General features: G+C 44.6%; 1 protein-coding gene across 4 annotated transcripts; it reads right to left on the bottom strand.

The window, feature by feature from the left end:
• Positions 1–87: 87 nt before the first annotated feature.
• LOC143171958 (hydroxymethylglutaryl-CoA synthase, cytoplasmic-like) lies at positions 88–16,596 on the bottom strand. Of its 4 annotated transcripts, XM_076361141.1 has the most exons (11): positions 16,504–16,596; positions 11,017–11,474; positions 10,158–10,283; positions 9,459–9,623; positions 8,563–8,731; positions 8,282–8,452; positions 6,597–6,703; positions 6,127–6,252; positions 5,675–5,838; positions 5,173–5,279; positions 88–1,483 (listed from the first exon to the last, which is right to left on the bottom strand). In XM_076361141.1, the coding sequence occupies exons 1-10, from the start codon at positions 16,557–16,559 to the stop codon at positions 5,187–5,189; spliced, it is 1,635 nt and encodes a 544-aa protein (XP_076217256.1). In that variant the 5' UTR covers positions 16,560–16,596; the 3' UTR covers positions 88–1,483; positions 5,173–5,186. The 4 variants fall into 4 exon arrangements, with proteins under 4 accessions (XP_076217256.1, XP_076217255.1, XP_076217257.1 ...); XM_076361140.1 differs by lacking the exon at positions 88–1,483 and having other exon boundaries at positions 3,918–5,279; XM_076361142.1 differs by lacking the exon at positions 88–1,483 and having other exon boundaries at positions 3,918–5,276.
• Positions 16,597–17,138: the final 542 nt, after the last annotated feature.

Below are 17,138 nucleotides of genomic sequence, written 5' to 3'. Positions count from 1 at the left end.
AATGCAGAGCTCTCATGCACTTGTTTGCCCCTTACTCTAGAAACTTGGTATAGCCAGTGCAAGAACTCAAGTAAAACAGGTAAGAGATCATTTGTGGATATGATCTTTATTAAAAATCAAATAGTATTGCACTTAACATGCTTGGGAGATTCTCAGTACAGGCATATAACAGCTAACTTGAAAAGTTTTACCTTAGCTTGACACAACTTTACCACTGCAAACCAGGACAGTTTTTGCAGAGAACTAAATTTAAGCAGAAACCAGACAATTATCTAAACAAGTGCAAATTCTTCTCTAAAACATCTTCAGCAAATTAAACATGATAAAATGTATATTGGAGCCTTTCTTTTTTAATTTTGTTTAAAGAAATAGCAATGCTATTGTTGACCATGGTTTCCGATTTGTCACAATTCAGAAAGGCAAGTTAGGATATGCTGTTTTAACCCTGCACATGTGGGTTGCAATTCCCAGTGCATAGCTGGTTGGGCTACCATCTACTAACCTTCTGACACCTACCATTACTTGTACAATTCTGACAGTCTAGAACTGCTTGGACTCCCATTGCACTCCAAAAAAGAAAGATATAAGCATACTCCAAAACTCATGTAGTTTTAAATTCTTGCTTTAGCACTAGGTATCACAGTAAGTTGAACACAGTCAATAACAAAATCTGCTCATATACTGAACATTATAGGTTTGTACTAACTTCTGCCATACTACTTCTGCCAGCACAAAGCTCATTTTGATACTCTTGACCACTGCAAGTTAAAAGTTGGATAGCCTGACACTTCCAATTGTTTTGAGCATCAAAGATGTAGATACTCCTACCTTCAGCTTTATTCAGGTATTTTATACTTTAATTTTCAATATCATCAGCTCCAATGCAAACAGTGGAAGAGTACAGTAGCTGTCCTTCTCTGAACAGGCACAGTTGAAATGCCTAAGCTAAGAGGAAGAGCCTATATGATTTTAGTTAAGGCAAGTAAATCAATACAAGGTTTAGAGAGGTACAGCTGGTGCTTTCAAATTTAAGGGCAGGGATGCCTTATCTATTATGGGGACTGATGAGATGATCAGTTGCATTAAAAGGAATAATTAATGTAAATAAGCAACAGAATGACTCTGAAAAGCCACCCATGGGAATCTGGACTCAGTGAGGCTCAGGTAAGTACAAAGCAAGAACCAATCCCCTTTCACAGTTTTTTTGTGAGAAGGGGATAAAACAATACCATCTTTCATAATACAGTAATAAGATGAATTGTATTTCATAAGCTGGGAATGAATTCTTCCACTATAAACAGTTTCCATCTGAAAACATTTATCTTGAAACACGTTCCTGAAATAACAGTTTCCCACTAGCCTAAGCAACCCTTTCTTTCCACTTTTGTAATGGAAAGATATTAAAAAGAAAGATCCAGAAGGTCCACACAGATTGTGAACCCACAACTCTGGGTTTTCACAGGAACAGTTTCCTCTTTCTTTCCTGTTAAAGAAGAATCATAGAATAGTTTGGGTTGGAAGGGACCTCTAAAGATCATCTAGTCCAACCCCCCTGCAATGAGCAGGGACATCTTCAACTAGATCAGGTTGCTCAGAGCTCCGTCCAACCTGACCTGGAATGTTTCCAGGGATGGGGCATCCACCACCTCTCTGGGCAGCCTGTTCCTCACCCTCAGCGTAAAAAATTTCTTCCTTATATCTAGTCTGAATCTACCCCCCTTCAGTTTAAAGCCATTCCCCCTCGTCCTGTCACAACAGGCCCTGCTAAAAAGTCTGCCACCGTCTTCTTTATAAGCCCCCTTTAAGTACTGATAGGCTGCAATAAGGTCTCCCCAAAGCCTTCTCTTCTCTAGGCTGAACAACCCCAACTCTCTCAGCCTTTCTTCATAGGAGAGGTGTTCCATCCCCCTGATCATTTTCATGGCCCTCCGCTGGACCCACTCCAACAGGTCCATGTCTTTCTTATGCTGAGGGCCCCAGAGCTGGACGCAGTACTCCAGGTGGAGTCTCACCAGAGCAGAGCAGAGGGGCAGAATCACCTCCCTCGACCTGCTGGCCACGCTTCTTTTGATGCAGCCCAGGATATGATTGGCCTTCTGGGCTGCGAGTGCACATTCCTGGCTCATGCCCAGCTTTTCATCCACCAGTACCCCCAAGTCCTTCTCGGCAGGGCTGCTCTCAATCCCTTCATCCCCCAGCCTGTGTTGATACTGGGGGTTGCCCCGACCCAGGTGCAGGACCTTGCACTTGGCCTTGTTGAACCTCATGAGGTTCACACAGGCCCACTTCTTGAGCTTGTCCAGGTCCCTCTGGATGGCATCCCGTCCCTCTGGCGTGTCGACTGCACCACTCAGCTTGGTGTCATCTGCAAACTTGCTGAGGGTGCACTCGATCCCACTGTCTATGGCATTGATGAAGATATTAAACAGTACCGGTCCCAATACGGACCCCTGAGGGACACCACTCATCACTGATCTCCATCTGGACATTGAGCTGTTGACCACTACCCTCTGGATGTGACCATCTAACCAATTCCTCACCCACCGGACAGTCCACCCATCAACTCCATACCTCTCCAGTTTAGAGAGAAGGATGTTGTGGGGGACTGTGTCAAAGGCCTTACAGAGGTCCAGATAGATGACATCTGTAGCCCTTCCCGTGTCCACTGATGTAGTCACTCCATCCTAGAAGGCCACTAGGTTAGTCAGGCAGGACTTGCCCTTGGTGAAGCCATGCTGGCGGTCTCGAATCACCTCCCTGTCCTCCATGTGCCTTAGCGTAGCTTCCAGGAGGATCTATTCCATGATCTTCCCAGGCACAGACGTGAGACTGACTGGCCTGTAGTTCCCCGGGTCTTCCTTTTTTCCCTTTTTAAAAATGGGGGTTATGTTTCCCCTTTTCCAGTCAGTGGGAACTTCTCCAGACTGCCACGACTTCTCAAATACGATGGATAGTGGCTTAGCAACTTCATCCGCCAGTTCCTTCAGGACCTGCGGATGGATCTCATCGGGTCCCATGGACTTGTGCACCTTCAGGTGCCTTAGATGGTCTCAAAGCTGATGTTCTCCCACAGTGGGCGGCTCTTCATTCTCCCAGTCCCCGCCTTTGCCTTCTGCAGCCTTGGGCAGTGAGGCTCGAGCACTTGCCGGTGAAGACCGAGGCAAAAAAGTCATTGAGTACCTCCGCCTTCTCCGTGTCCCAGGTAACCAGGTCTCCTGTTTCGTTCTGGAGAGGGCCCACATTTTCCCGTCTTCCTTTTATCCCTGACATACCTATGGAATCTTTTCTTGTTGCCCTTGACATCCCTGGCCAGATTTAATTCTATCAGGGCTTTAGTAGCTTTCCTATCCTGATCCCTGGCTGCTCGGACAATTTCTCTGTATTCCTCCCAGGCTACCTGTCCTTGCTTCCACCCTCTGTAGGGTAGAATAATGCATCCTGAAAGCCTAACAAGTCAGTACTACTTTAACAGGTTTCAAGTATCTCAAACTTCATTAAAATAAAGGATCGGCCTCACAGAAAGTGAGCTCCCTGTGGTTAATTTTTTGTGCCAGTAGCTCACTTTTTGGCTTGTCCACTGCCAGCAATGGACTTTGTTCGTTCCATAGCAATATTTTTTTTTCCTGGTACCAAGATAAGTTTCACAAGGGCAACCTAAACAAAAATACTTGCAAACACTATCTTCGTGCATCATTGCTCCATCATTTTCAGCAGAACAAACTGATTAGTATTCATCAATTTATAGTAAACAACTATTTTACCAAGGGTTGACTGTACAAATACAGTCTTATCGAATCCTAGTGAGTGACATACAAACACTTCATTACACACACACAAAAAAAATTGTAATTTAATAGACAAATTTTTTTTTGCTATTTTATATTAGATAATGTAGCTTTGTAGAATTAGCAAAGAAATAAAATTCAACAAAACTTTATTCTGTACATTAGCTCAATTTAAATATTTATTACAAGCTTACAAGGCTCATGTCATAGTTCATTTCCAATCTGGGCTTTAAAAATCTACCAGAATGGATGCCCCATTAGCATTGTATATCTGCCACTTGCAAAATGGATAGCTTTCAGCTTGCATTTTGGGGGGGGGGGGGAAGACGGGAAGACCCCACTCCTACAACATTACTAATAGCGAGAAGGACTTCAAAGTACAAGCCAAATTCAAAGTTAGAAATAGTCTCTTAGAAATGTATTATATAAAGAGTAGCAAGAGGCCAGAGTTCTAGACAAAGTGATCTTCCTCCCTTCCTTAGTTTGCCAATGAAGACAGCTCCATTATATCCAGAAGCTTTATTTGAAAATTCTGCTGCCTTAAATACTTCTATTACAGTTAAACAATCCTGAAAGGTGCCAAATCAGTGAACCCAAGAAATATACCCTTTTTGTTCTTTAGAAGAAAAAAAACCTACTACTTCCCTTCTTGTTCCTCTTTCCTTCCAGGCTGCTGTGATTTATAATGCAGGTATAAACCAGGTAATATGGATGTTAGGAGGAATTACAGAGTAACTAACACAGTAGGTCAGAGTTCCTTGGGAGAAAAAAAAAAACCAACACACACACACACCCCCCCGTTAGTCTAGCCATTTTGACAGGGGAGAGAGATTCTATTCCAGTAATGAATGTTACTTGGTTCTACACCTTTCCCAAAACAATGGTGTGATGGGTGGTAGACTGGAAGAAGAAAGGAAAGGTGATAAAGGGAAAGACAAGTGCAGTATTCATAAGACTGACTGCTTACTGTCAAGGCACTGAGAACCCTAACATTAAAAGCTTAGACTGCCACCCACTTTTGAGTGCAAGCAGAAAAGTTAACAGTGTAGATTAAGTCATTTTACATGGAAAAAGCAAGTAGAAGATACTTTTTTTTTTTCTATGTACAAAGACCTTGTAATAGATTACAGCTACTATGCAGCAATTAAATTCAGACACGTTAAGAAATCCACAAAGCCCCTGGCAAGTTCCTCCATCTCCAGTATATTAATGATTTTAGTGTTCCAAAAATACTATAAGTATCAGCACACTACGTTACGACAAATCTTTTCAAGGAGTTTAAACAGTTTTTCCATGCTCCAATGAAGTACTACTGTACACTGAAATTTCAGTACTACTGCAATCATTTCTCTCTCACCCTACCCTCACACCTTTTTTCATTCCCCACCTCACAGAGGTATCTTAATGCTCCCCATTGGAAATGGCAACTGTAACGCCTTCAGATTCTGTTGCTGCAGGGATTCTTGGCACTTTCTTAGCAGGGCTTGGGATCTGCTAAGAAAGGGAAAAAAAAACCCACAAAACAAAGCATTAAATATGGTTTTCTAATTCACAAACATTCATACCTCATGGCTAGTCCAACTCTCAAACAACATTCATGCTACACTGGACAGCTTGGTCTTAAGTCATTCAAACCTGTCATGCTTCATGCAAATTGATTATGTGAAAAGAGCCAGTTTGTTCTTGTTATGATGAAATGTATTTTTTAAAATCCCATGCTCTCTCTTTTTTTTTTTTTATACACTTCTGGCTTATATGTTACATATTTTAATAAAGTACTTGATATAACTTGTTAAAGCACTTCCTCTTTTAACATATGTGTACATGCTAAGACAAACACAAACTGTTCCACCATTTATATCAAACTAAAAAGAATGCTGAGTGTTCACCTCATGAACAATGCCTGGGTGGGCAACTTCAACTCCTGCCTCCAGAGGTCCATCACCCATGAGTGGGCGCCGTGCATAAGTTCTTCTGTGTTTTTCATCCACACGCACAAGGTACCACGTTCCTTCAAAGAGATCTTCTACTGAACACTGTGGAATATAGTTGGCTGTAAAAAAGCCAATAACATACCATTAGTTGGTTCCTGGTAAGAGTTTTATACAACACAGGCCTTTGCAGTTTGGTAGTAAGATAGGAAAACCAAGTCTGCATTTTCATTTCAACCATACTGGGCCAATGAACACAAGCTATAGAAAAGCACTTTACAAGCTATTCAGAAGTAGAAAGAGTTAGATATTTCCTTTATTCTGCACCTTAATCATTTAAAGTAATGCAAGTTAAGCAATGAGTATTTTGCTGTAGGACTAGGAATTATTTATATTTATGACGTTCTTACCCAAATGATGTGTTTCCTGTCTAATCTTCATGTTTTCAGCAAAGACATCAGGTGCAATGCATTTTCTTGAGTCAAGTCTTGTTTTAAGATCAGAAAGGCTGGCAGTTATTTTGTCCAGTGCAGAACCTACAATATAAAACCATCATGTAAGGTAGCACCAGTACTGAGAACTGCACACTAGCACATTAGCACTTCAAGCCCATTCAAAATATTTTGCATTACAGAAGCTAAAGTTTTAGTCATTTAAAAATATTTCCAATTACTCAAGCAAAACGCTTAAAGCATTTTAAGAATATTATTTATTTGCCCAAAGAGACACTTAAAACATTCCCTGGAGCTGGAACATCTTCAGTTTAACACTACTGTCATTAGGCATTGTTCTACAGGTTTACTTATGCTGGTGGGCGTAACAAAGCATTTAGAGATGAGCTGTACAAGTGAGTTAATTAACATCTCTTCCTTTCACTCACCAGGAGTGGCATCCTGTGTAACTCTGATGGAATACAGCGTAGCAGCAAAACCAGAGCCATATGAGAACACGCTAATTCTCTGTCCTGCGAGCTGCTCTGGGGAGTACCTGCAAATCAAGCAACAGTTGTTTAAAGTGAGAATTAAGCCAAGGGGCCAATTTTAAATAACTAGAAAGCACAGCTAGCTTAGAAAAAGCAGCCAGCAAAATTATATTGACTACAATACACATTTAGTGTGCTAAATGCATAAATGATGACTTTTAAAAACAGGATTTCAAACACTGCTGTTACACAATGATTTTCAGAGCTACCCAAGCAAAAGAGAACAAAGAAAAGCCCAGAATATGATTATCTAGAAGGCAGCCAATTTTCATTCTTAAGTGACCTAAAGCCTAAAATGAACCATCACATCTTAGAATGCAAAGTCACAATAAAGAAAAAAGGACCCAAGAAGAGTGATTTTGTAAAAGTCTGTCATGGGGGGGGGGGGGGGGGGGGGGGGGAACCAACAACCACAAACAAAAAACCCCACAAAAAAACAAACCACGCAACAATTTGTTAAGTAAATACTAATTTAATTTGGCTTTACTTATTATTGCTGGGTAATGAGTGGATTGAGAGCAGCCCTGCCGAGAAGGACTTGGGGGTACTGGTGGATAAAAAACTGAATATGAGCAGGCAATGTGCGCTCGCAGCCCAGAAAGCCAATCGTATCCTGGGCTGCATCAAAAGAAGCATGGCCAGCAGGTCAAGGGAGGTGATTCTGCCCCTCTGCTCTGGTGAGACCCCACCTGGAGTACTGAATCCAGCTCTGGGGCCCCCAGCACAAAAAAGACATGGACCTGTTAGAGCGGGTCCAGAGGAGGGCTACAAAGATGATCAGAGGGCTGGAGCACCTCCCCTATGAGGACAGGTTGAAAGAGTTGGGGTTGTTCAGCCTGGAGAAGAGAAGGCTTCAGGGAGACCTTATTGCAGCCTTCCGGTACTTAAAGGGGGCCTACAGGAAAGATGGGGAGGGACTCTTTCTCAGGGAGTGTAGTAATAGGACAAGGGGTAATGGTTTTAAACTGAAAGAGGGTAGATTTAGATTAGATATTAGGAAGAAATTCTTTACTGTGAGGGTGGTGAGACACTGGAACAGGTTGCCCAGAGCAGTTGTGGATGCCCCCTCCCTGGAAGTGTTCAAGGCCAGGTTGGATGGGGCTTTGAGCAACCTGATCTAGTGGAAGGTATCCCTGCCCATGGCAGGGGGGTTGGAACTAGATGATCTTTAAGGTCCCTTCCAACCCAAACCATTCTCTGATTCTATGATTATAGTGGAACAGAAAAGGCATTCAGATTCTCTTTTCCACTGGGGTGTTTGGGGGCGTGTGTGTGTGTGTGTGTGTGTGTGTGTGTGTGTGTTGAGGCTGGGAAAAAGATATACCACCTTACAAATAAGATCCTACTTTGGAAGGCATTAAGCTGCTGTTTCAGATCAGCTTCTGACACAGAAGTTTTGAATCTGCTTGTCACTTGACCTGATTGTGTATGCAGAATAATTTTCTAACTTTTGCCTTAAGTAACAAGACTATCTAGTAGGAAAAGGTTTGCTAGATGATACTTTTACAAAAGGCTTTCTGAAACAAAAGCTTTTTATGCGCTTACATATAAAAAGCTATGACTTTTTCCAGTTTTATGCTTACTGGGCTAGAAGAGAGGCAAGGCAACCATAGACTGAAGGGGTATACATATTTCCATTCTGATTGGATACAAGTAACGAAGCTTTGGTTTTCTGATTGAAGAGCTCTGCACTGGCTTTCATAAAAGCTTTTTCCACATCTCTGTCAAAATATGTATCTTCAAGTTTTACATCCCTATTAAAAAAAGGTTCAGAAACAGTTACTAAAATGGCAGCAAGAAAAAACACCTTGGATGTTTAACAAGTTAAGACTATCTGAATAAGGAAGACAGCAGCCATTCTCACCTGAAAGCTTCCAAACCACTGAAAACATTATTTGCTGTTTCTAGGTTCTGGTCACCAAGAAAGTCATTCAGTAATAGTCTAGCCACAGATTTCTGTACCAGTTTACAGTAGGGAGAATGAAAGATCATGAATCCAAAGTCATTCAAGGTGAAATGTCTGTCTGTCCCCTCTGGAAGTAGCAGAAATGTTGTGTTACAACTTATGTTTAGTACTCACTTCAAGTATTAAAATAAAATAGGGGGATGGCAGGATACCAATCATCATAACACATCAGCATACAAAAGACAGCCGTAGGACTAACTATTGCTGGCAAGTTCATTTAACACACTGCTGCTACTTCTATTTAAAAATAAGTTTCTTACTGATCTTGTGCACCAGCTAGCAATGTTTGCCCTTCTTCTAGAAGAAAAAGTTAAGCTTAACAGAATCTCTGTATTTCTACCCAGCATTTTGAAATAAGAAGTAATCTACTTCATCTAACTATCTAATCTTCAAACCTATGCTTCTTAATATGAATGAAGCAATTACTAAACATATGGGGGTAAAAAAAAAAATCAGTATCCTTATACAACACGTAGATATTAACCTCAATATCTTAAGAGCCTTGGTAGAGAAGGGAACAACACACTTTTAAGCAAGATATCATACATTACACCAACAAAAGCTTGTAGAGACTACTGCTTATTGACTATCAGGTACTTAGCCATACCAGAACAGAAATAAGACATTTCTTTATGGGAGAGCACAAACATTTCAACTGTCTCAGAACACAAACACAAAGAAAGGAACCATGTACTAGTCTTTAGATTGGATGCTAAAACTTGAAAATATATTGTCTGTGTAGCTACACATTCCAATATTTGCCAGATCTTGCAATATTATGGGAGGCTACATACCCTTTTGCCACTGGGCATGGATTTTGTTGCGATAGACAGTATAGCAGCGATCTAATGCACTGAGGTAGCACTGTATAGATAGTTTACCATCAACTACAGGATATTCAGAGACCATGTCTGGTTTATAGAAGTCGTACATGTGCTGCATGTGGGTTCCACGCAACCCTGATGGACAGAAATTGACAAAAGTTGAAAATTACTTTATTCAGCTACTTTGAGTCAGTTTGAACACATTGCTTAATACATGGAAAACAAGTAATATTTGGCCTCAGTCAAGCAGGTTTTCACAGCACTTCGGGCCCTTTAAGGTAACGTTTCACACAGTTCTCAATCACCTGTTACTCAAGTACAGTAGGACTGAGCATGACAAACACAAGTAACAAATTATTTTCATCATTTCACCTTGAAAGTAGAACGCTGTGTTATTCAGCTCTAGTCCACTCTTTGTCAATTTTATTGGAGAATCCCCAAGGGGGAAAAAAAAAAAAAAAAAAAAAGATAGAAGCATCTCTAGTTGTTTCTTGCTGCCTCCTATAATAGGACTTGGCCAAGTTAGCCCAGATCAAGAGGGGACAAAGTACAATTTCTGACATTAGTGGGAGTTAATCCAGCCCTCCAGCAACCCACAATAACAGGGGACGAACTTCAGAACGGATCCAGTATCTGGCTGAACGGTATTTATTTTCTCACAGGACTAACCTTTCTCAAAAATTAACGGAGCATTTGGACCAACTAGCATAGCAACAGCACCAGCTCCACCTGTTGGCCTGGCATTTCCAGTGGCATACACAGCTATGTCTCCAGCAACAACAAGTGCATAGCGTCCTGTCAAAACCACAGAAATAAGTATGAAAAGTAGCCAAGAATCTAGCACATTTTAATATTTATAATTAATATTTAATATTTATAATTCCTATCAGTACTTAAAGGGGGCTTATAAAAAAGATGGCGGCAAACTTTTTAGCAGGGTCTGTTGCAACAGGACAAGGGGGAATGGCTTTAAACTAAAGGGGGGTAGATTTAGACTAGATAGAAGGAAGAAATTTTTTACACTGAGGGTGGTGAAACACTGGCACAGGTTGCCCAGAGAGGTGGTGGATGCCCCATCCCTGGAAACATTCCAGGTCAGGTTGGACAGGGCTCTGAGCAACCTGATCTAGTTGAAGATGTCCCTGCTTATTGCAGGGGGGTTGGACTGGATGACCTTTAGAGAGGTCCCTTCCAACCCAAACTATTCTATGATTTATGATTCTATGATAATATCCATCAGCAATTTTTAAGCTTTGGTTATAGAGGAGATGACTCCAGAATTAAAGGGCTCTTCAATCCTGGCAGCCACCAAAATTTACATGAAAAGACCAGTGATGATTATCCGTGTATTATTTTTTGCATGTGACTGAACTAGTGGCAAATGCCCAGAGCATTTAAAAAAAAGACTTCAGAAGCATACAAGAGTTTACCCTCTGGGTTTTATATGGTTAAACATGAACACTAATTGCAAGGCAGACTACTCAGAAATAGAGACTGACAACTTTTCAAGAAAATACCCTGAACTTACCATCCCAAGAACTGGACTCAATCCAATTAATAGCATTAAAAAGAGCAGCGGTGCCTCCATAGCATGCATTCATGGTGTCGATTCCTTCTATATCCGTATTACCAGATTCTTCAAAAAGTTGCATCAGGACAGTCTTTACAGATTTTGATTTATCAATTATTGTCTCCGTTCCAACTTCTAATCTCCCGATAGAGTCATAGGAAAGGCTGTTCCTCTCCATGAGCTTCTGAACCACAGTCAAGCAGAGAGAATTGATATCCTCCCGGTCGGAGCAGAACCCCATCTTTGACTGGCCTAGCCCAATGGTGTATTTCCCAGCATCCACACCATCATACTTCTCCAGCTCTGTCTGGTCAACATACTGAGAGGGAAAATATATTTCCAGTGCAACAATTCCCACATCTTTGGGCCAGCAGGATTCAGCATTCACTGGAAGAGACCCAGGCATCGTGGTAGATCTTTAAGAAAAAAAGAAAACCACAAAACCAGCTGATTTATTCATATCCATTTTTAGAGACCTACTTCATACATACTTTAATTTTCTGTAGATTTATAGAAAAGGTTAAGTTCTAGGTATTCTATAAGTTCATTTGCAAAAGGCAAGCCTTTGCCTCCAGGTGAAATTTTGGTCTGAGCATACTGTAAACATCATTAGAAGTTTTATAACATTTTATATTAAGATCTTTTAAGCAAAAGTACAATTTCAGCCCTGGAGATGAATATATGTAGCTTAAGCCCAAGTTATTTCACTGAAGCAAAACACATGCTTAATACATGTTTGAGAAATTAATGTTCATTATTCTACTTTTGCTTATATGCAAAGTCTCAATTTTATACAACCAAGCTGGAAACACTGGGTTTTGGGGTTGGGGTTTTTTTTTTGGGGGGGGGGGTGGGGGGTGGGGGGTGGGGTGTGTGTGGGGGTGTTTATTTGTTTGTTTTGGTTGGGGGGTATGTTTATGTTGCTAGTTGAGACATTAAGTTTAAAATTTATCCTTACTAGGAAATCTCAGCCTTAAAACAGGCCAGGACTTTTCAAAATTGTTTTTATTTTTAAACTAAGTGGTCTAAGTTGCTTCATTTTGTTTATACTTGCAACAAAGACAGAAGTTTTTTTGGTGTGGTGTTTTTTGGTTGGGTTTTTTTGTTTGTTCATTTGGGTTTTTTAAGCATACTCTGTTTTGGCATTCCTGAACATTGGAATTCCTAACACCAGGCCTGGAGGAATATTTCACAGGCTGAGATAAACACACAGGGATTCTTCCTGATAGACCAAGTTTTCTTGTTTTAACCCTATAACTTTACTGTCACTATACTCTAGGATATATACTATATCCTACTACTTTAACCCTATCTGTATTACACAGAAAGGCACCATCTTCCTGTACTTTTGCTTACATCCTTACAGAACACTTATCCCTTTTGTGCCCAGCTGTACCATCACATTGACCTTACCCAGCTTCTTCCATAAAAAAATCACAATGCGCTGTATAAAGGAATAAAGCCTTTCTATGCAGGAATGATGACTTTACAAGATGCATGTTAAAACAAGTGTTAGGAAAACATTAAAAGTGCCTTCTGCTACACGTACAGTTGGATATCAAAGTCTTACATAAGACCTAAAGTAAGAGCCCATGGCTTGCCATTCATTTTGATTGCCTCTAACAAAGTTTCAAACATACCTATGATGCACCTGAAATAACCCATTTTAAAAGTATTTCATTTATAGCATTTATTCGTATTAAAACGTGTAAATTGCAGAAGACTGCTATTTAAAACTGCTTACTGGAGCGCTGCAGAACAGCCGTACAGCATATTGCCACAAGATTTCAAGCAAGAAAACCAATTTCGCGTTATTTGCGTGCTCTGCTGCCACTCCAGGATCACGATTTCATATCCACTCACCGAAAGCGCAGTGCCCGCAAACGCCCCACTACAACGTCCGGATAAAACCGAGCGCCGCGGCTGACCGGAACTCTTCCCCCCCCCCCCCCAATCCATCCCGTTGCGAAGCCCCTCAGCTCAGACGATCGCGCCGCGGGCTGCAGCGCACGGCCGGAGGCCTGCCACCCCACTCCCCCCGCCGAGCCGGCCCCGCGACGCTGCTAAGGGCACCGAGGGCGCCCCCACGCCTCAAGGTTACCCGTGACCGGGGAGACTGCGAGGAGCCACCGGGGTGGGGGTGTCACGCCCCGCCCGGCTCCCGCCGGCCGCGACCCCGGCCTTTACACGTTGCGGAATCCCACGGCCGGCACTCGGCGCGGGGGGCGCGCAAGCGTGCGGCGGCGTCCGGCTCGGGCAGGCGAGCAGCACGCAGGCACGGGAAGCCCGCTTCCCCCCCAGGCGGGGCTCCGGCCGTAGCGTTCCTGCCATGCCGGCCCGGCCCAGCCCACACCCCCGCGGGGCCGGGGGGGGTGGCAGAGCGTTCACCTGCGGACTCCCCCCATTCTAACGGGGTCCCTCGAGGTGAGGACAACGTTGTTGTCTTAAGCGCCTTGCACAGTAAACCCACCAGCACGGAGGCAAACCCAATAAAAACTTGAAATAAAACCCACCAGCATCCAAAATTCCTGGTTTTGACAGTCCCTGTCCACAGACTACCCCATCCTGCAGGCACCTCACCTCTATTAGCATTTCATTTTTAAAGTTTCTCAAATGCTTTTAAGTTGCACCTTTTTGCACACCTAAGCCATGGCAGTAAGGGCAAGCAGTACCATTGCTCTTTTTAAACTAGCTGGACTACAAAAAAAAAAAAGCAAGGAAGACAGAATAACATCTGCCTCCAGGAAGCTGACCCTGGTAGGCAGAATTAAGGATTTGTCATGACACAGCAGCAGGCTTACACTGTGAGAAACAGTGGCAGTCACAGCTTTCCTGAAGCCACAACTGAGAAAGGGAGCACAGTGGCCTGGAGACCCCCCAGGAGCTGCCAGAGCAAGTTCACATGCCCTCTCAGCAGCACAACTAGCAAGTTACACACCTCCTGGGGACAAGAAGCAGCACTGAGCTTCAGACCCAGCTCCAAGAGCTGCATTTTACCCCAAATCTGCACAGGCACTGAAGAGGAGAATGAGTGTGGTTTCCCACTTTCTGTATGAATGCAGACACACTACTGACAGTGATATTCCCAAGGTCCCAGCTGGGAAAAGGACTTTGGGGTCCAGCCCTCTTTGTGGCATAAAACACCTCCCTTTCTTTGAAAGGAGACAAAAAGGAAATACAGACAGCTGCCGGCAGACTTCAGGCAGGTCCCAACTCAGCATGGTGTCTGGCAGCCACCCTGAGGCTGAGCCTTCTACCCATAGCAGAGCTTGGTTCTGCTCCAAGAGCCAGAAAGATGAAAGTTAGAGGCTACAGACTCTTAGATGCCTAATTTTAATTGTTATATACTAAAAGACAATGCATGACAGCACATAATGGACTTGACCTGTAGCAGCCATAGAACAAGAGTGGTTTTTAACCAAGCAGTGAATTATTAGGAAATTCAGTATGCCAAAAGGATTTGCATTATTGGTGAGGGCTGAGGAAAACACTCTGTTCTGTACTTGTTCATTACAGAACTTTGAGATCAAAACTAGCATTTAATTCCATACTACTTGATGCAGTTCTCATCAGAAAACTTTTTGCAGAAGACAACTAAAGGGAGACTTTCTATTGTATTCGCATGGCTCACCAAATACACCTAATATAGCAGCAGTCAGGGCTATCAGGTTATACTGCAATGAAAAACATTGCTTTATAAGCTTGCTCTGATCACTTAAGAAAGTGGGACATATGACATCTTAAGTCAATTAGTCATTACGGGGGGGGGGGGTTTACTTGATGCAAAACAAACAGCCTTTTGTCCTCTTGGTCAAACTGCAAACAAAATCCTATCGCTGGGTTTTTACTGAACATGAAAGAGTACCCAAAAGTACTATTTCTTTTAAGATACTGAGAATCCAAAATACTTTAATATAAAGAAATGAGAAGTCTACTTTGTTTTGCATCCCCTTAAGATTCTGTAGGGAATGATGAGCAGCATAAAACAGCCACTACTTTCTGCTAGTGCTTCCAGATACCAGAAATATGTTCTCCCACAACAACTGGTGGCTTTCATTGCCTTTATTAAAAATTTGAGCATATTCTGTCAATAATTTTACTTCATTATTTCCTAATTAAGTTTTTAATTCGTACAAAACACTTGACTGAAAGTTAGAAAATAAAACCCAAGCCCGTTTGCTACAAGTAATACATTTGGTAATTCCCTTTGGCTTTTTATTTCTGGAGGACTTGTAGAACAGACTTTGCTCATGAAAGCAAAGCCACTTGAGGCTGTTTTTCAGAAGTTAAACAGTGATGATCTGGTAGCTTCAATTACAACATGATTTAAATAAATCTAGTTATTTCCCCACAGCTAAAAGGTTTATAGGTATCGAGTGCAAGTACATGCAAAACACTTGTCACGCCACGAGAGGTCACTGCTTTTACCCGGATTGCTGCGACTCGCCACGGCATGGACCATGCATGAACATCACCATGTCCCCCGCTCACCTCCGAGCCAAAAGAATGAGACTAAGTGAGAAACAAGCAAACAGCGTAAAAAACCCACCAAACTGCAGAAGACAGTATCTTGAATTCATTCATAAAGATCTATGTGAAGCGTCTCTCCCCGCGGGGGTCAGCGTGCCGCAGGGATCCGAGGCACCCTCCCTCTGGGTTTAGCCCCGAGCACATCCGAGACCGAGACTCCGTTAGCAACACGGGTGGGCTGGCAGGAAGCCCACACCTGCGCGATGAGGGGGGTGGCACGCCCGCCCCGCTGTCTCCGGCTTGGGTGGGCGCCTCTGTCGCGACACAGAGACGATTAAGGGACACGCCTAGGGCGCCGTCGCTTTCAGGCTTCTTTGGGGACACTCCGCAGGCGGGGAAAGAGCCCGCGGAGCCTCGCTGTGCGGGGCAGCGGCAGGGACGCGCCCACCATAGCTTCACCCAGCCGGGGTGCTTCTTTTGGGGGGGGGGGGGGGGGGGTGGGCAGCACGCGAGACGGCACCCAGGGTCCTCCAACACCGGGGCTACGGGGTCTTTCACGATGCATTTTACCTCGCCAGCTACACCAGGTGAGAGCAGCGCCGCGCGCAGCGGCCGCGCCACGGGCGCTGCTCGATTATGCTCCAGGCAACGCCCAGCGCAGTTTGCAGGCTGACACCAACCTTAAGTGACACTCAGAAACGCCTTTTTTTTTTTTTCTTTCTTTCTTCTTCCTTTTTCCCCCCCCCTCCTCTTACTGCACTGCAGACACTACTTCAAACGCACTTACATCCACCGAAAACACCGCTCCCAGCTATGCTGACCTATCCCCACGCCCCGCGGGCGGCTCCAGCTCCACGCGGTGCCGCAGCCCCGGCCCCCCGCCGCTGCGAGGAGAGGCAGGGGACGCCACCCGGCGCTGATGCGACGGCGCACGCCACCCGGCCCAAGGGCCTCCGGGGGCCGAACCGCCCTCACCTATCCGAGGCGATAGCTCCCGGTATACGACCACCACTCCACACCTTCACTCGCATGCACGAAAAGAAAATAGTGCGCTGGCGCGCGGCGCCTTTAAACAGCCCCACCGCCCGGGCTCCGGCCAGCACCTTGAGCGGCAGCTCCCCCGGCCAATCACAGCTGTCATCGCCCAGGTCCCGCCCGCCGGCCGGCCCGCAGCTGGCGGAGAAGGCGGGGGGAATGGTGTGAGAAAGTGACGCGACGTGGCCAGAGGGCAGCGCGCCAATGAGGACGCGGCAGAGGCGGTGGGCGCTCAATGGGAGCCGAGCGCAGCGCGGAGGCAGCCAATGGAAGCGCGCTGCCGATCGCGGGTGAGAGTAGGACGGCTGTCGGTTCCCAGCGAGGCGAGGAGGCGGTTGCCCGGCAACGGGAGGCGAGGCCCGCCCGGCCCCGGCGAGAGCCGCCCGTCGTGTCGCCTCGGCCCCGGCCCGGGGGCCCCAGCGCTGTCCGGGACTGGGGCCGGGCGCGGAGGGCCGCGGGTGAGGGGCTGGGAGGCAGCAGCGGCGGGCTGAGAGGAGCAGTGGGGCTGGTGGGGGTGCCGAGGCTGTGAGGCGCAGGCCGGGGTGGGCAGGGGTCTGCGGGGGCGGGCAGAGCGC

Source organism: Aptenodytes patagonicus, chromosome W (assembly GCF_965638725.1).
Source record: "Aptenodytes patagonicus chromosome W, bAptPat1.pri.cur, whole genome shotgun sequence".
Lineage (NCBI taxonomy): Eukaryota > Metazoa > Chordata > Aves > Sphenisciformes > Spheniscidae > Aptenodytes > Aptenodytes patagonicus.
The sequence above is the reverse complement of the archived record's forward strand: the minus strand, read 5'-3'. Positions and strand labels throughout refer to the sequence as shown.